The sequence below is a fragment of the Toxotes jaculatrix genome, chromosome 11 (genome assembly GCF_017976425.1).
Source record: "Toxotes jaculatrix isolate fToxJac2 chromosome 11, fToxJac2.pri, whole genome shotgun sequence".
NCBI classification, from domain to species: domain Eukaryota; kingdom Metazoa; phylum Chordata; class Actinopteri; family Toxotidae; genus Toxotes; species Toxotes jaculatrix.
The window spans coordinates 5,582,075-5,606,909 of NC_054404.1; the positions used below are offsets into that span (position 1 = coordinate 5,582,075).

A 24,835-nucleotide genomic window follows, 5' to 3' on the forward strand; every position below is an offset into this window, starting at 1 on the left:
GTCCGTTGGGCTTTGTTTTATTCGAGCGGGGTGCAGCCGCGCACCCAATTGTACTGCAGGCGACACGGGACGAGTCTTTTCTTGCATTTCTTTGCGCTGGAGTGTAGGGTTACAGTGTAATTTTACTGCAGAGGGGAGAGAAAACCGGTCGGAGGAGGTGAACGGGTTCGGGCCTCGGTTGGAGGAGCTGGTGTGACGTAGCAGTTCAGACATATACACACACACACACTCACACACCGGCTGCTGCTGCGCCTGCCAGGATCTCAATGTGGGGAAATGACCGCGAGTGACCTCAAAGGGAACACTGTATTTTAGCGCTGCTCTCCTTTTTATTTTACACTACATCAAAGCAAGAATGAATGTTAATTTTTAGCTCGACATTTTACGGCAAAACCACGTCATATCACGTTAAAGAGCGAGGTCTAGCGTTAGCTGAACGCTCGGCTGTTTCACTAGCTCGCGAGCGGCTAATATTAGCTAGCTAAGCTAAAGCAGCCCGGTTTGTCATTGCTAGCGGCCGGGCTTCTGCATTTTGCCTCCCGCAGATGCTAAGCTAAGCTAAGCTAGGTTAGGCTAGCTGCTGCCATGGATAAAGCAAAGTCAATGATGGATAAGAAAGGAGCGTCGGGACCCTTTCACGTCAACAACGGGCAGAGCCAAAGGGGGTTCCACGGCCATGTCGTTGTGGCCGCTAACGGCAGCTGCTGCAGCGGTAGTGCATTCGGCTCGAGCACCGGACCCAACAGCAGCAGCACGTTTGAGAACATGCATCATCTGCACCGCGGCGACGATGCAGAGTGCAACGGGTCTCCGGCCAAGAGATGCAGGCTGCGGAGGAGGACGGAGTCGGTGAGACGGAACAGACCCCGTAAGTGTCAACCAGCTTGGGGGAAACCATGTTTTTAGCATCTGTCATTAAATTATGCACATGGTCTGACATAATTTCTTTTCTTTTTTGCACATGGTGGAGGCGGCGTTGTGTTTGTGTGAAACCGGGTGACTGCAACCTGCTACAGTGCAATAGCCATCAGCCGGGGTTTGCACAACCATACCATGTTGCAATGAGAGAGCAACAACCTCTGACACTCAGCGTGCATTCCCCTTTCACTGCATTTTTATTAACTGCGCCGATAGTATTTTGGTTAATTTATCTTATAGATCACAATCTTCTCTCTTTTTTTGAACAGTTTAGTTGTTACCGGTCTCCGATCGCTACAAGCCTGCCGTCGTCAGGGAGACCCTCTTTTGTTTTTATGAACCCTCAGGTTGCATTTGGTGCGCTGTGATTGGTCGGCACTCGGTGGTGAAAAAGCTCCTGATAAGTGGGCTTGGCTTGCTTCAGCCAATCAACGCCCGCCTCTTGTCTTCAGAAAGCAGGGTGATACCCGCCCCCTTATTTACCGAGTGTTTCGGATGATGTGTGTAAAGATCATCCTGGATAACTTTGCAGTTTTAGCTCAGAATGTTGAAAAGTGTCGCTTTCTTCATTGTATGAGGCCCGAGACTGACTGAGGCGTACTTAGCTTTTCCTCGACAAGCTTGTGTTATATCGTTTTTGTTTAAAAAAAAAAAAAGATTGTAGTTTTTATTTCGCTTTGAATGTACCAGTGAGCTGATAGTTTGCATCACTATGAAACTTATAAGTGAAAAGAAGCCTGGTAAGTGTGTGTCGCTTTGTGTTTCATTACTTTTAGAAGACCTATGTATCAAAACATATAACAATATAAATCTCTTCACTCATTTTTTTCTTTAAGTGATGTTAAGTCTCACTTTATAACTTGGCAATGAAAGCAAACCATTCATGCTTATTTTCTCAAGTTCATTGTCTTCATAGATTAATGCCTCACTCAGACTGCTTAATGAGTATGTTGCACATTTAAAACAAGATACAAAGGCAAAGAGAGTCAGACAGAACAGACTTTCTCAGTATGTGCTGTTGAACTCTATGCTACTTTATGCTTCTGCAGACTATGGATTGCTTTTTTTTCACTGCTTGGAATTGCCGCTAAGTAACCTAACTTCTTCACAAAGCCCCACGATTTGTTGTGCCTGAGCGTGGCTGTCATGGTAAAACTTGTTCTCATTTTGCAAGTGTTTGCAGAGATACCAGCTGTAAGTTTAGGTAGGCACCTTGTTGCTTAGTCAACCAGTCAACATTTTTTATATCTCTGTGTAATTGTGTTAAGGAGTGAATGGGTGGCGGTTTTGGCGGTGTGGCTCCAGCTACAAGGTTTTAGGATATGTATTGCATTTTTAAGGAATCTCCTTTAGGGTGCATCCTTAATAATTTGGCTAAGTGTTTGCTTACCTCTAGTGCACACTTTGGGTCTGACAGGTTATACCTGTGTAAGACCAGACAACTGCAGCATCAGTTTGCTGTTGTGTTTTAAAAGGTGGTGACTTTAGTAAATTAAGTGCCTAACGCCGTATATCATTTCACAGTTGGTCTTGTTCAAGCACCATTCAGTACCATTTCTGTTCTTGATTCCTCGATTGATGGATCCATAGAAATTTGCAACCTGCTGAGACTTATAGCACAACATTAAACTCTGTCATTTGCAGTGAATGGCACACCACTGTAGATATACAGTATGTAGTCTCGATTGCGTATCTGTGAGTAAGCTGAGATATTTCGTTTCAGCTGTACTGAAATGGTGACAAGTTAAACAAACCAGTTAAATAGGACAGTCATCATGAGAAAACTCAGCCATTATGAATTGACAAATTACTGGAGAAGTGTGATGTTGCAATGAACTGACAGCGGATAATGCAATGAATCTTTGCTGTGGTTTGTTGTGATGCATAGTTGTCTGAGAAGGAAAGGCCCTATACCAGAGTTGGCCCAGATTATGTAATTAAGGGCCATCTCATCAGTAAACTTTGAAATGTCCGGTCAGAGCTCCTGTACTTTATGGCTGAGTTATCCTTGGATGGAGGCCAGTCGTCCCGATAAACCCAGATAACCCTCTAAGCTTTTTCTCGCCGTAGGCCTACCCTGGAATGTATTCCCCTCGGGGTTGTGATTTTTCACTTTTGTCCCCAGACCTTTCTCTACTCTGGGTTTGAGGTGGTTTAGGATCCGGGTTACTTTTGGGTAACACTGCCAGCAACTTGGCAACAATTTCATTGACTGTCTCCTGGAACAGAACAGCCTTTATTTCAGCCAGCAAGCTGATTCTCCAGCTCCATCAGTTGTAAGACAGGGCTGAAGTTTCATTTTATACTTTAAACCTGTGTATGACATAATTTTGGGAAATATGCTGTTTATACCAATGTCCATTGTGAAATATGCTTTCAACACAGAGCAGAAGCCATGAAAATAGGAAGAATGGAGGCAGGAAATGTGCAAACATACCAGCACTTATAATTTCCCATAATTTGACTGTAGATGCGGATATCTTGTTCTAAATAAGTCTGGTGCTGCATTTGATGCTGAAGTGCATTTTATTGTACACCTTATGCACAGAGCATATTGTAAATTGTCAGCATGTGTTGTTGGTATCATACTTTAGTTTGTCTGAAACTGGTTTGTGGATATTTTGGCTGTTTAAATCATACTGTATGTGATATTATGGGTGTGGTCAGTAGTGTGCAGAATTGGGGGGGAGGGGGCAATCCAGTTGAGCTTGGCAGCCCAGAAAAGGGGGGTCATTACAAACATAAGGGTGGAAGAAAGGAGGAAACTCTTTCTTCACCCAGTCAGCCTCCTATACAGCATGACTGTTGGTTTTTGTGTCCTGAACACGCCTTGCACACTGCTGGGTCCATGTGTCAGTGAGACACATGGCTTTGAAAGAGGTGTGTTGCACCATCACATCTGCTGTGTGGGGTCACGTCAAAATAAAAACAGAAAGCTCAGCAGTATAAGTCAGCTTTATGACAGCATTTAAAGGGGTTCCCAAAAACTTTGATAAAGACACACACAGAAACACACCTAGAGGGGACGCAATTAAGCTTTTATGATACTGGAAGAGCCACTGTTATGTGGAATTGTAATTTGCATGTTAAAAGAAGTTTTACATGCAGTTTCAGTAGCATTTAATGTGCAAGGCCAACAGTTGATTTTGCCTAAGTTTTTCACGTTATCCGGATGTGCAGAATTGTCAGATTGAGGCACAGCTTGCAATGTTTGGTCTCAGTTTTTCAGGAATTTTGACTTGAACAATATTGTGTGAATGAGTGTTATGACTGAGTCACAGAGAAATTCACATTTTGTCACAGATAACAGGGTGATACGATGTAGGACGTTGTAGAAAAAACATACTTTCCTGGGAACCTCTATAGGGAGAGATTTCATGGTGTTGAGACTAGGCTTTGGCTGCCGGTGCGAGGAGCACAACTGAAAACACCTGGATGTTTCTTGGTTAAATTAGGTGGTGACTTTGTCATTTTAGGGAGAAGAACTTTTGATTCGGGACTGTGGCACCATCGGTTTCCAGCTGGTTTGGGTGAACACTAACAGCCTGAGTGTGTGTGTTAATTTAGTAACAGAATAACCATAAAAAAAGTACACATTTGTCAAAAAGGTCTGCGGCAGATCAGGTCAATGTTCTACCACTGTCTACTGCAGATGGATTGTTAACAGGGCGTGCTAACAAGTTTCAGTAAGGGTGTAGCTGATTTGGGGAGGGAGGGGGATGGAGGGTGTATGAGAGATCATGTAAATCAAGATGAGAGGAACTGTTTTGATTGATGGCACACCCGCAAACGACGGAAACTCCTCCTCCTATCTGAAACTGTGCACAAGTGTGTTTAGCGTTTCTTAAAAACGAATATTGTCCTGTTCTTTTTTCTCTTCAGTCTGATGTGTTATTTTACCAGATCAAGTAGAGTTGATTGCAACTGAGTTTTCTCTTTGTTTTGCCTGATATAAAAATGTCATTTCTTAAAGCTCAGTGATCTGCATGATAGAAGAGACAGACAGAGTACTTTATTAAACCCGAAGGGAAACTGCAGTATTGCAGCAGCCACTTCACATTAATAACAAAACCATTGAGGTAGGTAATTTATTAATGATGCTGGGTCTATTGTGGTAACTATAGAACTAAAACATGCAGTCATAAAAAGAGTAGCAGCGGAGGTAGTGATAGATATAGTATTATGAGGATATAAATAGTGAAACACTGAATCAGTGAAGAGAGTAACAGGACAAAACTTCCTGTGATGTTATGCTTAGTAATGAGTGTATATTATTGTATCCTCTGTACGCACAGCATTCAGCTGCCCAGCGGTGTATTGTCGTCTTATCACGCTTGTACATACTGTACAAGTGTTGTTCTTGTTCTGTGCTCTCTGCACAATGTAGTAACACACAGACACATACACATACACACACACACCAAACCTCTCTGCGAAACCTGAGATTAAGAGTTAAGCAATAGGAAATTTAACAGAAACAGTTGTTGGTGATAATCCCTGAGGCCATGTTGGAAAGCTGAACGGTAAGCATGGTGAAAAAAAATAAAAATGTATGAATACTCCTAGACTTTGTAATTCAAGTCAGACTGTACACACTCACATACTGTATGTACCATGTGGGCAAGGCAGAGGTGTGTTAGGCCAGAGACCTTTCACCTACATGGACACAAATCACTCCTCAGCCCCTCCAACCCTGCTCTTTGTCACGCTGACCTTTGACTGGGCAGTGTGTGTGTGTGTGTGTGTGTGTGTGTGTGTGTGTGTGTGTGTGTGTGTGTGTGAGAGAGAGAGAGAGAGAGAGAGAGAGAGAGAGATATGTGTGCTTTTTAAAGTGGGCACCTATGAGGTCTGTTGGACACATGCTTGAAAAGGGGGGAATTTAATTTTCCTCTTCCTTCATCTTCCTCTATTAATGAATTCTATTCATTAATAGAGGAAAGTAAGAGGGTTGAGCAACCTGTTTTTCAGCATCTCCCAGTAATGCTTTACTGGCTAATGGCTTTCGGGGGAGTTAAATGCCTCAGTCAAGAAAGCGTTGACAGGAATTTGTTTCTGCTTTCAAGGAAATCTTTGTCACTGTCACCTATGAGAAGCCCACATATTGCAGTATTAATTAGAAGCAGAACATTAATTCAGTCTTTTACAGCGTGACTATGAATGCTTAAGTAAATATTGCAACATCATTATTGTGATAATGTTGTGGTATTTATTGCTCTACCACATACTGCGTATCACTGACCCAGACAGTAGTGAGAAGCACTTTTCTGTTTAACAGTGCAGTTGTTCAATTCAATTTCTGGCGTGGCTCCAGCTACAAGGTTTTAGGATATGTATTGCATTTTTCTTTCTAATTTGGCTAAGTGTTTGCTTACCTCCAGTACACACTTTGGGTCAGACAGGTTATACCTGTGTAAGACCATCACTTGCTGTTGTGTTTTAAAATGTGCTGAATTTGTAGACGATGTTTGTGTAAATTTCGCCACAGGGCTTTAAGTGAATGAAGTGAGTGAATGAATGAAAGAAAAAATGTAGGCCGGTCTTTTCATTGAGTCATGTGCATCCATGTTCCTTGACATCACTGACAGCCAGGTGACAGAGAAGCAGAAATGCTTCCCCTGACATAATGTATTAATTTTGTTGTCAGTGTTTGTTGTTTTTCCACTGCACAAGGAAATGATCACGAGACAAATGCAGTCAATATATGTCAAGTAGACTAATGACAGAGCCTGAAGATTGACTCTGTGGTTCTAATATAAGCTCAGACATATAAGTGATTGACATTCATTAGGACTTAGCTACACAGGTTACACAAAAGAGGCTGCTGTCAGTCTTTGTACTTCTACATTTTGAAGTATTTTCCCATAGAAAAAAACTCAAAAAGTCCATCCCTCATACTTTAGCCATGACATATGCCGCGATATAAAGAAGAACACTTAATTTGAATTTCTGTGCACATACATTGCATAATATTTAACGAATGTGAGAAACCTTTATACAGCAATCTACCTGTTTGCTTTGCAGTCAGTGGAGTTTACACCTTTGTTATCTGAAACTACAAGAACTACAAGCACTCATTGATGCTACAAGGAAATGTCCAGGCTGTAAATTAACATTTGCACTCACTACAGGCATGCGCTAGAAGGGCATCCAAAACTGCTAGTGATGCCTCCTCACCTCATTTCTGTACTTTAATGAAATTCCTCACAGGCATATTTTTATGGCTCTTAAACAAAATTGTTCATCATCAAGGTTTTAAAAGGTGTGTATGTGGATTATGGCTGCAACTAATGTGACTCTTTCAAATTTATTTTTGAAAAGGGAGTTGTTTTATTCAAACAAAACTACAGAAATCCAAAAATGTTTATTTTGCTATGATAAATAACAAAAAAAAAAAAACAGAAAATCTTCTCATTTGACATGAACAATGAAATCTGTGAATATTTGGTATTTTCCAGTATTTCCTTCCACTAATCATTCCTCTCTAATGTGGATACAAACTTCAGTAAACAAGAACTGTTGCAACACTGATTTATTGTAATATTTTGACTTGTCAGTTCAGTCACATGACAGAAATACAATTTGAAGACTTTCCACTGTGACAGCACAAATTCTCAGAAAGGAAACATTTATTGGCACATACATGTCTAAAAGGTTCAATTTGAGGTCACAGCATTAGCGGTAACACAAAATACTGCCTCAACTCAATACATCAGCAAGATATTTTGTTTGCTTTTTTTTTTATTTCAGGCAGCAAGCAATGATTTGTGGTGCTGTGATGTCAAAATAGAGAAATTTAGATTTTGGATTTTATTTAGATCCTGTCATGTCATGTGCTGGTTCAGAGTGTGTTGTTGGCTGAGGCTGTGGAGGAAAATGTGATTGTCACTTGAGGCAGATGCCGTCTGTACGTACCCTGGCTGACCTCTAACTGTGTTGCTTTTGATTGCAGTGGTGCCTTCTGTTAAATCAGAGAAGGTCATTTCTGAGGAAGAGCTGTACAATGCTAGAAACATTTCATGCTTTAACTTTGGTGCTTGTTATAAATCTTTACTTTATAAGGCCTCAGGGCTGAACAAGCTGACCTCCAGTAAATAATTTTGTTGTGGGGAAATAAATCTTTATTGCCCAAGATCTCTTGATTATTTTCTCACTGCCTGTCTGTCTAGTGGGCAATTTGAGCAATGAATCTCTGAGCAGTTTTATCACAAGTGGAAAAATATCAGAAACTATCCATAGCATAAAAACACAACTCACATCTATTCTTAACGTTGTGGTACAAACGAAGACCATGCGGTTTTTTTGGACCAGTTTCAAAAATCAGACAAGTGAATTTTCCAGAGCAGAATCTGTGCCTCTCAGTTCATGTTTACAGACATCAGAACAGGTCAGTAGGTGAGAGGGGATGATAACAAAAGGTCAGCCAAACAATAAAGGAGATGATAGGTGACTCCTACTGAAAGCCGCTGTGGTAGAGTAGCAGCAGGTGTAGAGGCGGTGTTTGTAGCATGGGCAGGTAACAGGAGCAGCAGCCATGGTGGTGGTAGTGGTCATACAGATGGTTTCAGTTACTGTTGGGTAAAAGGGGGTTCAGTGGCCAAGAGCACAAAATTCCTGTGCACCTGAACATACAGTATAACACAGTTCAATGCAACACAATCACACACTATTACACAATCCTAACAAAATCACTACAAACAGTATCATATCACATATATGATTCACAGTAAACACTGTATTTATGGTTGATAAAGTTGAGTCAAATGCTGTCTAACCTGTTTAGTATGTAAAAACAACAGATTTTTAATGTTATTTTACTTCATTTGGAGCGCAGAGACAGTTAAGTGTGCACACACTCACATTGCTAACACCACGAGAAGACAACAAAAGCATAAAATACATGTTTGCTGGTGGTTCACCCATGACCTCAAATCCCAAGATCAAATTTGGTGACTCTAATCTGAAAGTGGACTTTGCCTCAATAAGCCAGACAGAACCATTCTGTTCCCTTCAGCAGTCTGTTGTGAAATAGTCACATCTCCTGATTGTCATGGCATGGCAATGAGAAGGAACAGAGACGACAGTGATTGGTTAAAATGTCACCAGCCATAGACTTGTAGGCCTCACAGCTCTGGTATGCTGGTAAATCCCAAGGTTAAATGTTTCAGCAGTGTTTAAACATTTGGGAAGACTTAAGCAAAAGAGAACTATCTGCAGAGATCTCTGTTTTACTTACCTTTAGTGGAATCAGTTCATCAATTAAGTGAGAATTGATCTGTTTTAATTATTAGCTACCCCTGAGCTCCAGCATCTTACTTGCTGTTTTGTTTTGTCTAATGTGACAAACATAAAAGGTATATCCAAGATGAGAAATGAGATGTCATGCACTGGCCTGTGGCCTGTGGTGTTTTCTGACGGATTTTTAAATTTTACCCATATGAGCAGTTTTTCTGTAAGTTTCAGTATGTGTGAAGTACCATGGTGTGCAGTGTCTTGGTGGCTGAGTGGGCTGGCACCAAATATTTGCATTCAACACATTCCTTTGTTGAGCGCTGCTGCTGCTTTCCACAACCATGTTTTAGGGACCGCGTGTTTTCTTAAACAGTGGCACAGGGTTTTCTTTGTTCTGAACCATAGACACAGATGAACCGATGACACTGCCTGTATCACGTGTCCTGTGACACTAATATAAAACAATGTTTCACAAACTAAAAGAATGCTGAGAGGCCCTCGCTGGCCTGACCCTCAGTAACCGCATCGTCTCTCCACACTGTTAGAGGTAAAGAGCACAATGTCCTCAAACATTAAGAGTTCAACTTTGTTGAACTGCTAATGCAAAGAGAAGTGGATCAATGCAGATGGCTTCTAAAAATAGCCACATATGCAGAATAGAAAACATCCTCATGCCAAAACAGAAATATATTTGATGTTTTTTTTTTTTTTAGTTCTTTGCATTGATTTAGATTTTATTGTTACATTCTGTGTTTTTTGTTTGTTTTTTAGATTATCTTCTCGATTAAAACACAAATATGTTAAGTTTTCCATCATATATGTCACAATAGTTGTAGCTGATTAATTGATTAGTCAATCGAGAAGATAGCCTAGAGTGAAGTAATAATTGATTAATTGATTAGTCAATTAATCAGCTAATCATTTCAGCTCTTAATTATCTTACAAATAAAGCTCGCTGAATTGAATTGTGAAACTAAGAAAGGCTTATGCACCCCTAAGTTAAATATAGCAGTTGCTTTGTGGTGCATTAAAACGTCTTGCAGTATCAGTCGTCTTCTGTCAATGTCGGTAAATCTTACTTGAATCGAATTAAACTGATCGATAGACAAGAAGCAAGCAAAAGATGGAAAGGGAGGAGCGGGATGGAATGAGAAAGACAGTGTGTATGGGAACACGGCTGAGGCTGAGAGATGGAGAGGAAAAGCTAAGTGAAAGAGAAAATAGGAGGCTGAAGAATGTGTGAGAGACGGAGAGAAGACGAGAGATGATTGGGGGGGGGTCTGTTTCTATGGCAACTGTGGCTCTCCTCGGGCTGTGGTGGTGTTTTTCTTTTTTCCTAGCCTCTTCTGCTGGAAGATTTTTTTTTTTTGTGCTGAACTCAGTGTTCTACCCACCTAACTATCCAGACCAGACTCTCCTCTCTCCACCCCTCTGCAACCTTCTCTGTGCAGCAGTGTTATCCACTCCACCAGAACTGCTTTAATACAGCAGAAGCATGTAGAGTGAAGTAATAATCAATTAGTCAGTCAACAGGAAATTAATCAGTGACAAAAATCGTTTTTTAAAACAAATATGGCATAAATTTGTTGGTTGCAGCAAATTAAAGAGATTTTGTTATCTATAGTTACAGCGCGCATTTATGTTGTGATTTGTAAAAGCCTGAGATATGAATCACATTTTTGGTGGTTTTGAGCTTCACTTTCGTTCTTTCTTTTTCCCCCTGAGTGGTCACTTTTGCGGTCCTGTGATGCAACACATCAGTCCATTAATGGGCTTTTATTTAGTAACACATGTGAGACATTATATTTCCATTGTCCATTACCATAATGGATCCTTATTTGCATCAGTCATATCCTGGATTTTGATCTGTATCATGTCCTGTTTTAAAAAGTAAAAAAGTCCTTTACACCCCTGTCTTCTTCCTCCATAGCCTTCCCCTGGTTTGGTATGGACATCGGTGGCACCTTGGTGAAGCTGGTGTACTTTGAGCCAGTTGATATAACTGCAGAAGAAGAACAGGAAGAAGTCGAAAACCTCAAGTCCATCCGCCGCTACCTCACCTCAAATGTGGCCTATGGTTTGTCTACCCACACACACACACACACACACACTGTCACATGTATGCTTGTACCTGCTAATTCATGTGTGTATCTGAGACAGGAGAGGTCAGGTCCAGGACACTTTACAGGAAGATACCACGTCACATGTCTGTGTGTCATTAGTATATTGCACAAGATTGGAATGTTTTGTTTTTGATTTCAAGTTCAGTTTTTATAGAAAAACAATCATTCACATTTTGTTCACTTTAACCACAGCTTTTTGTAGAATGCATTTATAGTTCCTAGATTGACGTGACTACATCAGGCCAAAATCCTATATTATAAACAATTGTTCCCCCCTCGCTCAGGTAAAACAGGCGTCCGTGATGTCCACCTGGAGCTGAGGAACCTGACCATGTGCGGCAGGACGGGGAACCTGCACTTTATCCGCTTCCCAACACAGGCCATGCCCCGTTTTATCCAGATGGGACACGACAAGAACTTCTCCAGCCTGCACACAACACTCTGCGCCACCGGAGGCGGGGCCTACAAGTTCGAGAACGACTTCCGAACGGTGAGTGTACAGTCAGGGAAGCTTCTGATTAGTGTTGAACATGACAGTTCCTGTTTCTCAAATGTGAGAATTTGATGCCTTTAAATTATACTTATTTGAATATCTTTGAATTTTGAACTGTTAGTAGGACAAAACAAGGGTTTTCTGTCTGACTCAATGATTTTGCAGCTGATTGAGGTTATCCACAGATTTCTGCATTTCTCTGCTGAAGTGAGTGCATTTGACGCCCGCCTGTCTCAGGGCCAGTTTATCTGGGTTTACTGACCCTGACTGCAGTGCAGTAGCATCAGTGAGCTCTCTGGCCTCTGCAGCATGAATTGAGCTAAACTTAGCTCAATTCTAACCTAAAGACTTTGTGTACACTTGAGTCTTAGAGTACTTTAAAAATGATTTTCGCTTCATAAATTCATTGATGCATCCAAGGAATGTGATAGTCTATTAGTTTGATTGTGTTTAGCAGCTGAACTAGTTTCCTCTCAATTTTTGAACCCGCCTTCATTTCCGCTGCAGATGGCCGACCTGGAGCTGCTGAAGCTGGACGAGCTGGACTGCCTGATCCGTGGCCTACTCTATGTTGACCGGGTGGGCTTCAACGGACACTCAGAATGCTACTACTTTCAGAACCCGTCAGACACCCAGAGCTGCGTGAAGAAACCCTGCACCCTGGACAACCCCTTCCCTATGCTGCTGGTCAACATTGGCTCTGGGGTCTCCATACTGGCTGTGTACTCGGAGAACAACTACAAACGGGTGACTGGGACCAGGTGAGGAGGATAGACACCTATGTACACATACACACAGACACACTCAACAGGCCAGCAACAGAGACACAGGGGAAGTAAAGAGTGTGAGTGGAAGCAGCCTTTCCACAGATATATTTTACAGAATGTTGTTAGTTGGGCCCAAGTGAGTTGAAAACTCAGAAACAAGAAATAAAGCTTGGGCTAAAGTCCACCTGAAGCCCTAAATCAATGAGTTTTGATCATTAAGTTGTTTTGCAAGTGAATATGTGCAAAAGGTGAAGGTTAAAAGCTAAATGCTTTTTATAGCTTTAGTAGCTGCTGGGTACGACAGAATCAGTTGTTTGAATTCCAATCATCCTTTGTCTGTTATCACTTTGTGTGTGTACCTTAGTGCTGATGTAATAGTAGAGATTGATTGTGATTATGATAGTGAACACACAGAAAACACTCCTGATAATGAGAAAAGCTGAGTTCTTTTAACACTTGAACCGGCCTTCTGGTTATTTGCCAAATTTGAGTTCACCCATTGAACAATACGTTCTGTTCAGTCAGCCATTCTGTGTGTGTGTGTGGGTGTGGGTGTGCGCGCGCAGTCTGTCACACTGTTCCAGGAAGAGAAAAACATGGGCAAATGAAACTTACATGTAGTGGGTGTGAGTAGTGAGGTCAAGGCAAGGTGCCGGGGTGTGTGTGTGTGAATGTGTGTGGGTGTGTGTGAATGTGTGTGTGTGTGTGTGTGTGTGTGGGTGTGTGTGTTCATGTATAGATGTGGTCAGAAGTGTTTGTACCCTTACACCTCACTGTGTTCTTCCCAAAAAGGTGTTGAAATTAAAAACTCTTTTGTTGAACATAGAATAAAACAAAGAAGCTTTGGGCAGAGCTGAATTCTTGCTTATTCTAGAAAGATCTTCTAAAATGGCCTGGACAAAATGATTGGTTGCCTTTAGGAGTGGTGATAAATAAGTGGACTCGCAGGCTAAGATTAAGACATCTAAGTTCACTTCCCTGGACGTGGGACGCAAGCGGAAAATTGATCCTATATTGAATAGAAGGATAGTTCAAATGGTGGAAAAGGTACAACAGTCGCACCAGGAAAAATAAAAACCTGACTGAAGCGTTCATGTAAAAGAACAACCATCCCCACTGTGAAACATGGACATGGCTCACTTATTTTACTTGAGCTTTGCTGCTTTTGGCACAGGGTGCCTTAAATCTCTGCACATTGAAATCAGAAAATTATCAAGGCGGCCAAAAATAGATGAGTAGAAAACTGGAACCGTTCTGAAGTGGCCTGCTATGAGTCCTGATCTTAATCCAGTTGAACATCTATGGACAGAGCTAAAACTCACAGTTGGGAAAAGGCACCCATCAAACCTGAAAGAACTGGAGGAGTTTGCTCAAGAAGAGTGAGCCAGACTACCAGTTGAGAAGTGTAGAAATCTCACTAAGAGCTTCAAAAAGCACTTGATTGCAGTGATTGCCTTAAAATAAAATAAAATAAAATAAAATTATGAGGTTAAAGAGTTGGTGAAACAGTTGTTTTGTTATTTTAAATAATATATTACATCAAAAACCAAAGCTATGTTCTGTTCTGTTAAATATGGAATAGAAAAATGTGCTTTTTCTAAGTAGAAAGGCACCAACACTGTCATGCTGTCAGTACAGCGCCTGTCATTTATTACTTCCTTGTTCTGTAAAATACAAGTGTGTCTCATTGTGGCTGCTCACCATGAAGTCTGTGTGTGTGTGTGTGTGTGTGTGTGTGTGTGAGTGTGTGTGTTAGCGCACCTATCTTTTCAAACCTAATTTCCTGAAAAAAAGAGAAAATATTTTTTTATATTCGGGCCAGTATGGTAACATGGTGCAAAAGTTTTGGTTTTAGTATCTCAAAACAGCAGCCCCATATTTACCCAGGGAGCTGTCTTTACATTCGAAGTCAGGGGGAGCTAAATGTGTTTTGCCTCAACAGAATTCCTGTGACTTGCGAATGGTGTTGGAGAAAAGTGAATGTGAATTTGATTGTTTTGATTCAAACAGTTGTATCTTCAATACAGCTTGTTTTTTGTCTCCTCCCCTCTCCAATTGTTTATTTCTCTTTCCCCATTTATTCCCCATCTACTCTTCTTCCTCTGTTCTTCTTCCCTCCCCTCTTTTTTGTTTCTCTCTTCCCTCCATGCCACGTTTCATTACTCCTCTTCTCCACTTTCACTGGCCTCTCCGACCACATTTCTCATCCTATTTCTCTCTTACTTTCAGTCTGGGAGGTGGTACATTCCTGGGCCTTTGCTGTCTGCTGACGGGCTGCGAGACGTTCGAGGAGGCGTTGGAAATGGCCAGCAAGGGTGACTCTACCAACGTGGACAAACTAGTGAAAGATATCTACGGTGGAGACTACGAGCGCTTTGGCCTACAGGGCTCTGCTGTCGCATCCAGGTGAGCGTGGAGGATAAATTTCTTTCCTGTTAAATTAGTTGAACTGTATGTTAAAGTCAGGTCATTTGGCTTCTTTTTGCTGTGTCATTGTACACAGAGCAGTGCAGGATAAACCTTTCCAAACCTGGTCTAAAATTCAACTAGCTACCAAAGTAGCTGTAATGCCGTAAGCTAGTGAAGTCGGCTAAACTGCTTTTGAACCAGATGCTGGCATCCCTTCCTCCACTGCTGTCCAGTGTGGTCAGGACGTCCTCACTTGATTCAATAAAAGGAAAGCGGGGCACTATATTTTGGCTCTTACTCCTATGTACACAAAACCACTGACTCCTTTTCCCACTGAGCTGCAAATGAAACAAAACTGATTCTGCTAACATGGAGTCTGTAAAAAAATATTTCAGCTTTTCATTCAATCCAAAATGTGACCAAACACTGCCTTTTTTGAGTATGTATGTAGTGTGTAGGTGCTATACTTTATCATACTGGACTGACCAAGAAGTATGTTTTTTATTTCTCTGACCTGTGGAAATGTGGTGTTGTCATATGAGAGATTATGATCATTACCAGACATCAAAACGTGAGTCTTGTAATTCAGATATTTGTATCTCATGTTGTGCTTTGTTAAAAGCTGGTTAAACCTTCATTGATCTTTACTCAACAAAATATAAGGCCTGTTAAATAAGTTTGATGCAGATTATTAAAGTAATTACTCGCAGTGTATGAAATCCGCTTGGATCTTGTTGAATCAGCTTAAAGTGTTTTATGTTTTTTTCACATTAATTAGGAAATTGCTCACACAACATAATGGGGAGAACATGAATTACTCAAAATGACTTAACCGGGTTTAATTTGTGTGCGGATGTGGTGCCGTGTTACGCTCGTTGGGAATGTATTGATGCACAAATACATGCAGCTGTGCAAGAAATACATAAAAGACACAAACCAGAAAATGGTGTATGAACAATAGCTGAGTAGTGTTAGTAAGCACAATGTGCACACACATGTCAACTCACTGGCATACTCAGACCTTTACCTTCTAATCTGGGTTTAGCGTGTATACAGTAAACCTGCAGCTCTGTGTCCAAAGGTTGATCCATAAAGCAGAGTGAAAAACAGATTTTATCACAGTCATCACATTATAATCACTGTTTCTTGTTATGGTGTTCCTTTCTGTCATTTATTGAAACAAAACACACACACACACACATGCTGACAAACAACACTGTTGCTCTGAAGGTTGTGGTGACATTTACAGAGGCTCATCTTCTGTGCCTGTTTGCTTTTTTTTAATTTAATTTGCAAAGAGTTCATGGAACTCGAATAGTACACAGGAGGAAAGTCTGTGTGTGTGTTTATGTGTGTGTGTGTGTGTGTGTGTGTGTGTGTGTGTATGTTCATGTATAAATTGTCTGTTTTACAGTTTTGGTCACATGATGAGCAAAGACAAGCGAGACAGCATCAGCAAGGAAGACCTGGCCAGAGCCACGCTGGTCACCATCACTAATAATATAGGATCCATAGCACGGATGTGTGCTGTCAATGAGGTACAGACACACACACTTTCACAGAATCCTGGTCACTATCGTTCATTCCATGCCACCCATAGCAGGCATATATGATGTATTTAATACTTTCATACACAAACACATGAGCCATTACTACTTACTTACACACACACAGACCAGAGTTTAGCTAGTCAGCATGACTAATGAAATGAATAGGCACACCTTCTGTCGGTAACACACACACACGCACACACACACACACACACACACACGACTAGTTCAGAGCTTTTCTGACCATTCTGCATGACTAACAACATAAAGTGAACCTCATGATTATCAAAAAATGTTGACAAGACAAATGGAGACAAATGGACACTCACAATGTATATCCTGATTTTTATTTCTGCCCTTTACTATCCCTCGTTAGTCAGAAGAGCCACAGAAAACCTGTTTTTTTTATGTTTTTGGTTTTGGGATTGTGGGTGCTAATTGGCACCACAGTAATATCAGCGACTTTAACATAAAACCAAACAATCAGAAGCAGTTTAATCTAATAGTTCCACCGTTTCTGACTGACATAAAAGAGCACATAGTAAAACGAAAAATGGAACAACAGCTAAGGCTGTATATGAATGTTTTTCAGTGGCTGCAGTTAAAACTCAAAGTTATTATTTTCTGGAGTGAGGGACCAGCCTAGACTCTTTCTGTGTGCTGTGAGCTTCTTTACAGTGTTGCCTTGTGGCATGGCGATCAAGCAGCATTGTACAGGGCTATCACTACACACAGAGGGCGCAGCGAGGACCCACACATATGTCCACCAACCATGTAGGGCTGATACTGACTTTTCTGTTTTTTTCCTGTACGGAAATTCTGATGTAAGAAAGTGTTGCCCTCGTTGGTAAAGAAACTGAGATACATTTAACCTATAAACAAGTAATTAGTTTTAAAAAGACATCGCTGAGCAGTTTTTTGTAAACTATTTTAAACTAACATTTATTTTAAACTACAGTACTGGTCACAGTGGTTTATTTAATCCCCAAAGTAGAATAATCCATTGTCAAACATGCAGAGATTACTCTCTTAATACTATTGTTTTTTCACGCAGCCATGTCAAACTTTTAATTTTTTCTTGCTCCTTTGCAGTTTTGAAATCTTTCCAGTAAGAACACATTTAATAAGCATTTGGTTGGTATCTGGTTTGTTTGTGCAAATGATATTTGCTGATCAATAGTTAAGGCCATAGTCGGGGCAAGAGATTCACTGATAACCAGTTTGTCAACTCTGTGACACCACCGTGTGGTGTGGAAGAGGTGTTGCATTTTGCCCACAGTTTCTGATCTGTTTTACATGAAAAATCAGTTCATGGAATTTGTCATGACCTTGAGTTTGTTTTGACTTTCATATTTTAAAATGAGGATGGGTGTTATTACATAATGAGCTTGAGTTTTTCTGACGTTTTTCACGTTTCTCTTTTTTACCAGAAAATCGAGCGTGTGGTGTTCGTGGGGAACTTTCTTCGCATCAACACAGTGTCCACAAAACTGCTGGCATATGCCATGGACTTCTGGTCTAAAGGACAACTAAGAGCCCTCTTCCTGGAACATGAGGTGAGCACTTGACAAATATACTGGATCAAATGTAGTCGCAGGTAGCATTAAAAAAAAAAAAAGAAATTACAGTTTACAGTTTATGTTCAGAATCCCCCAGCACTGTGTGACTTTGTTATAAACATGAAACCACTTCAGTTAAATGCCTTGAAGTGTGTGTAAGTGTATTGGTGTGTTTCTTTCCGCTCCAGGGTTATTTCGGAGCTGTGGGGGCGCTGATGGAGCTGCTCAAGACACCAGAGGACCCGTGAAGGGAATTGTGTCGTGACATCATCAACCCTCGACAAGACGATGTCATCCACCCCTGGACGTGATGTCATCAACTCTCGATGCTGTGACGTCATCAACTTTTGACGCTGCTGAAAGGTCCCGTTCACAGAGGCCACTAAAGGAACACTAAAAGAGAGACACAGAAACTGAGAAAAGCCATTTTAATAATTTAACACTTGTAAATAATGATAACCTCTAACATCCATCTCCTGAATTTCCCAAACAGAGTTCCCCCTATCATAGAGGTTTTAATATTGTAATCTTTAATTTATGGTTCCCTGTAATCAGCTCTGTGGATTCCTGTCATCAGCCCTGTGTCAGGAAGCACAGACACGCTGAGTATATTAGTGTTTTTTGTTAGTGTGCGTGTGTGAGTTTGTGTGTATAGCTACTGTAGCATTACATCCTGGGGACTGTAGTGCCCCGAGCAACTATTTGTGCAACGGTTCCTTAAGATACAGTGTCTGCACAGAAGTGAGGTTACTCTTGAATGAGTAATTGGGCATTTTTTCCACCGGGGACTCACAGAACTTCCTTCCGTGCGACCATAGAAACATCATTTTACCACCAATGCCTCCTGCCTCCGTCATTAGTATTAAACTCTGGTTTTTGCTGATGTAAAAAAAACAACATCATTTTGTTGTTGCCTGTCTGTTGCACAAAAAGTTGCCCAGTCTTCTAAGGAGTGCACTGAAGCCAAATCCTGTTGAGATTCGTAAGACACCTGCCTCCTTCAGCTCAGATTGGAGGCAGAAAAACAGTCTTTAATTCTTTCTGTTGTTCCACTGCACATGGCCTTTGCTTTTTGTTTGTCTCCATCTACCAACATGCAAACACATTTACAACACCGTATTGCCACGCAGGCATATTTCTCCCAAACCGGCTAAGTTTAGTGATAGACAACGGGACCAAGACATTGTCTTCCAATAGATAGTGCTACAACTGTGCATCTTTGATTTATGTTGACTGTCATCACTGTAGTTCAGGACCTGGTCTGGCACAGCAGCCTGTATTTGTGAAATACTATGGAATGTTTTATTTTGTTTTTTTTTTTTGTTTGTTTTGTTTTTTTTATCTCTGTTGGGAATCATCTTTTCTTTTTCTCTTTCCCACCCCTGTCTGTCAGGGTTTGGCTGAGGAACACTTCAGCCGGGTGGAGGCCTCATTTCTCACCCTCTATCTTCTCTGTCACCCAGCTGCCTTGTTCAGGTATTTCATTGTGATGTAATGAGGCATTCAGGCTGAGCTTACGCAATTCTAATGCACTATGTGAATCCTGGCATAGAAAAGCTTCAGCAATCCTGCTTTTGATGCACATTCAGAAGAATGGTATCACCCTCTGGGAGACAATGGGGACCAAGATGCTTTTAGCCCAGAGTTGTCCATCATGTAAAATACACTGATTCCAATTTGCTGCACATCAGAATCAGCTTAACTACTGTAGATTAGACAGGGTCTAATAGTGCAGATGTTATGTGAAATTGTAAAAACAGTGAGAAAAATTCTAATCCTATACAAGCATAAAGATGCACTGTAGTATCTGGCCAGTTTTTTTCCTGCAGGTCCAGAGTGACTAAGCTTGAGTTCAATCATAATTAAACCACCCAAATGCAAACCGAGCAGTGGCACAAGCAAGAATTTAAAGCCTCATTTATCTCCCAGATGCTCAGTTTGCATGCCTCTGCCTAAGAACGACACGTCAGGGCAGCCTTGTGTGTCCTGAGCCGAGTCACTATCCACATTAGCACAAGCACCTTAGTGGAGACTTAAGTGTTTAAATTGTCGGTTTACTGAATACTTGAAAATACCATTGTGCATGTGCTAGTGTGGATCTTTCAGATTTTAGTGAAGTAATGACCTGAGATTCTGGGATGGAAAACCCTCTTGCTTACCTGAATTGCCTGTAATGATACCCTGAGCGGGGGAAGTCTTTTTAGAGGAATCCTATCTGATCTGCAATGATTTGGTTAAGTTGGAATTGTAAATTACATGCACACCTTATACTATAGGCAAGGTTCGCTATATGCATGACATATAGACAAGAGACTGTAAAGAGTCTTCATCATCAGTGAGCTTTTGAGTCACCAACAGTGAATTATAGAATTATTAGATTATAGCTGTTTCGAAGAAACATGGACCATAACTGTATAGTTTGCTGTAATGTCACGAACCCCATCCTGGACCTTTATAGCCTTTCATCTCTGTTTATTGTCAAAGCAGCTGAACTATAAAGCTGGATGGTGGAGTTTCCACTGTCTACTGCTTAATTTATTTATTACCACATTCTACATGCCTTTACTCTCCATGCAGAGAAACTGTGCTCTTTCCCTTTTTGGAATAAGCCTCTTCTTGGAATCATCTTCATCTCTCAGTTTTTGTTTTTTCTTTTTAGATGATTTATTGTTAAATACCTCCAAACCATCACTACCAACACTTTTGGGTCGGTTAGTTTTCTGTGTTTCTGAGCCTGACATACAAGTGTTAGTTCAGCACTGTGGATTTTCTTGACAGGACCTTGTGATCTATTAATTTCACCTACAGTATAATAATGAAGGGAAAGCCCTTATTAGCTAGTTGAACGTTATGCAGCTTTTGTCAAAATCAACTGATTGCGGTTATCTCCACCATCTAACATACACATGAACTACACTTTGACCCCGACTAATAACATGTTTACTGCTATGCAGTTCTGTTGAGCCAGTTTATAAAAACATCCACTTTGTTCTTAGGTAGTTGTTATTTCAAGCTGATGTCTTTCCCCACAGCCACTTACAATACACTAACAAAAGTTTTGCTGTGAAATTGAATATGCATCATTTGAAGAAAGATTATTTGCAAATTATAGATTGAACCGAATTTAAATAGATTAGGGTCCTTTTTAATGAATCAGGTAACAGGATAATCACATTTTAAAGAGTGGATTTTCTGTACTTCATACATACTAAAATTAAAAAGTTATTTTCTACCATGGATACATTAGGTGTGTTGGCTTAATCCAAATGCCAATGCGTATGCACGTGTTAAGAGTAAAACTGGTGAAATACTAGTTGTGTCATAGTTTTTTTGGCAGGAAGTTTTGCAAGCATTTCCTCTGAAAACATTTAATCATCAGTGTGTTCCATCCTGCTTGTTTTCAGCTGTTGTGATGCTTCAGATGTTCCATTTGGTGCTTTCTGGTCTGTTTTTTTTTTTTTTTTTTTCCTAATTTGCCTTGTTCCAACTCACGTTTGGATGATATCAGTGGCCTCGACCTGTCAGGTGCCACTCAGCTTTAAAATCAGTCTGGTGTCGGTTATCTCGTGCCACCTTTTCTTTTAATCTGAAAACCCTAATCTGATGCCTTCACTGTGTGTTATCCTGGTTACACCATGTTTGTGCCCTTCAGTTTCCTGTGTGATTTATTTTCGGTTTCTTACCTGCTGAACTTTACCTCAGTCTTTGTGTAATATGTGTTGTGCATGCAGATACATTTTTAGGGTCGGGTTTCACTCTTGCTTTCTTTTTGTTGTTGTTGTTTTGCCATTGTGTCCAAGCAATGGTCCAAGCAAATGTGTCCAAGCAAAAAAAACAAAAACAAAACAATTTTAACTTCCACTGGCAGTGCAAAGGCTTTTGTTCTAAAATTTCAGATTTCTGGAAAGCCACATGATTCTTTAGATATCCCGGATCATTACTAATGACAACTCAAATTTTACATGTTTTCCAACCTTTCTTTTCAGTGCTTTTTTTGGCAACAGTTTGGTCTAGAAACAGTTTTGTAAAATATTTGTCCTTTTATTAAAAAGGAATGTTCTTTTACATCCTGCCAGTAATAAGTAATATTGTGAGTTAATATATCTTTCCTATGTGATTTGAAAATACTGTTGTACTGAATTTTTTTTTGGTTGTTTTTGATTGGCACAAAAGAACCAGTTCGATTGCTCTCAGAAATGTAAATCCCTGCCTTTGTACTTTATCAGGCTGAGGAAACGTTTTCAGACATGTGATTTGCAGCACTTATGAAAGTGATCAGAGTGTCACTGCGAGTTGTACCTTTTAAACACATATCATCATTATCCTGCAGAAGCTTTTATCTCAATACAGATGAACACCAAAGTAGAAGGAGCATTTATTTCTGGAAGCCAATGGTTTTAACATTTTACAGTCTGCTGTTCATCATTTGGCTCGGTCCTGGTGTCAGTTATGTGATTTATTGGTAAATGAAGATGTACATGGGAAACATTTTAAGGTGACAGATGTTCTCTGCAGAGTATAGATGACATGTGTTTTAAAGTTGTTGGTTTTGAAGTGTACCTGTATTTTCCCAGTGATGGTGTAGTTGTAATTTTCATCCTTGACTAATCTAAAACTTCCAAGCCAGTGCTACAGACTGTCATGGGAATTTCAGGAGTTACAGTACTTGTAGTATTTTTGGACCTACAGTAACTATTGTACACATGTCCTGTTGCAGCTTCTGTGTTTTTGACTCCTTACAAATTATTTGCATTTTCTGGAATCTGAATTCTTCACATAAACTATATTAATGTTCATTCAGAAGTAGCTGACATTTTCCTGAACTGTTTAAAGTATTTGAAACATTTTCTGTAACTACACCACAGCTACAGTATGAAGCAAGAATTCAGTCATTTAGGCAAATCAGAATTTAAGCAGTGATTTTTTTTTTGTTATCATGCCTCAAAAATGTGGGTGTTTGTCTGCTTTGATAACAGTCTAATGTGTGATTTTAGAGTTTGGGGGTTGAACCTCAGTAACACTTTATCTGGGGTTCATTTCCCAATGGGACCATTTGTACTCAGATCAGTGTGTACTTCTGTGTACTGTGAAGAGCTTTGACTTGAAGCGTTCACTGAATGGCAAATGTTGTGTCATCCATTGCGAAATCTAACCAAAAGGCTATGCAGCAACACATCCATCGATCTCTTTGTCCCTTTCAACAAACTCACCTCCTCTCTGAAACTACCACAGTTGATCTGACTTGTTTGTAAATGTTTTAAAGAATATATATGCAACCCTGTTAGTTTTTCCCTTTGAGGAATCCTGTTTGAATCTTGATGGAGTTTCTCCTCCAGAATTTTCTGTCCTGCTGATTTAGTTGTTAACACTATTCAAGGTGGATGCTCGCAATAGGATGTTGTAGACTGAATTATGCACCAACATGAGCGTGTCAAGCATGTTTTTCAGTGTGAGCTGTGTGACGCTGGCACTGTAAGGTCATTGTCACGTACACTAAGAAGCCTAAAGATATTTTTTGAATGGTTTTGTTATGGCAGACCCCCGTCTTACCCAAACTGTGCATCTTGCTGGATGAATGAACCTGGCTGAATTTATTTAAACTTTTAAATGTATGTGACCATAGCCAAGTCTTGTCTTTTTTAATTTACATCAGCATGTACTTTAAATAGGCAGGGGCTTATCTTCTGACAGTGTTACCAAACCGTAAACACCTTGTTGCTGTCAAAGCTGTTGCATATTAGTCACAGTGGCACAATGATCCTTTTGACCTTCTGACCTTTTGCTTGTCACGTATTTTTCACCCTGCTTAGCTAAACTTTTCATGACTTCCTCAGAGGTTCCTAATCTGGTCAAACATCCTGTTGCATGAACACATCCAGCCTTTTAACTGTCTAATGGAATGCTTGACTGGCAGGACAGACCTTTTCACCCTTGTGTATTTGATTGTACAGAGATTTTGTAAATAATATTAATATGATATATTCTACACCAGCAATCTGTCTGTTGATAAAGTTGGTTCAACTGTTCAGGGCCAGGTTTCCCAAACAAGACTCGGCACATCAGTTACAATCCCAAAGCAGACAGAAAAGGCATGAAGACAAACCAGTTTTCTCTGCAGCTTTATCACATTTACCAACAACTTTACCAGAGCTGAGGTACACAGTATTCACAAGTATTTTAGGAGTCTGTGTTAACCTGCTTGTGGTATATGAGCGATGGGAATTTCCTCATCAGGACTACATACATTTCTACATGTTTTTTGTGTCTGAAATTAGCAGTCATTGTAGGCTTTCCTGTTAAATCCACCATCTCATATATATATATATATATATATATCTTCTAAAACATCTTTTTTAAGGAGTAATGTGGTATATTGAAGAGATGTTTACTCTGTTTACTCTTCCCTTTGAAGTGTTTAGCTCATTTTGATGCTCTCAGTGGCCACGGGCCAGATGCCTGTTTTCTGTCTGCTGGATTTCAGTGCCAGTCATTCACCTCGGCTCCTTTGTGATCTGGATCTGTGTGAAAGTTTTGGGAAGCCCAGTGCTGGTTGTTTGCGTCAGTTCTGCTGCTGCTTTTAACTCCGGATTGAAAAAAAAAGAAAGGGTTAAAAAGAGAGAAAAAACAAAACAATTAAAAAAAGGCTCCCTGCCTTGTGCAATGTGTATGTACTGAAGTGAAGAGATTTTTTTTCTAAAAAGGAATTAAAACTAAAACTGGATGAAATGTTTCTTGGGTGTTTGTTTATTCACCTGTATACAGCAAGACAGAAAAAAACAGGGAGACA

At 40.4% G+C, this 24,835-nt stretch overlaps 1 protein-coding gene across 2 annotated transcripts; it reads left to right on the forward strand.

Moving 5' to 3' along the window:
- Positions 1 to 24,769, forward strand: pank1a (pantothenate kinase 1a). Of its 2 annotated transcripts, none has more exons than XM_041049347.1 (8): positions 1 to 868; positions 11,078 to 11,224; positions 11,555 to 11,760; positions 12,271 to 12,524; positions 14,760 to 14,936; positions 16,354 to 16,477; positions 17,920 to 18,045; positions 18,237 to 24,769. In XM_041049347.1, exons 1-8 carry the CDS (start codon positions 586 to 588, stop codon positions 18,294 to 18,296), a joined length of 1,377 nt encoding a protein of 458 aa, XP_040905281.1. In that variant the 5' UTR covers positions 1 to 585; the 3' UTR covers positions 18,297 to 24,769. The 2 variants fall into 2 exon arrangements, with proteins under 2 accessions (XP_040905281.1, XP_040905282.1); XM_041049348.1 differs by lacking the exon at positions 1 to 868 and adding an exon at positions 1,453 to 1,658.
- The last annotated feature ends 66 nt before the right edge of the window (positions 24,770 to 24,835 follow it).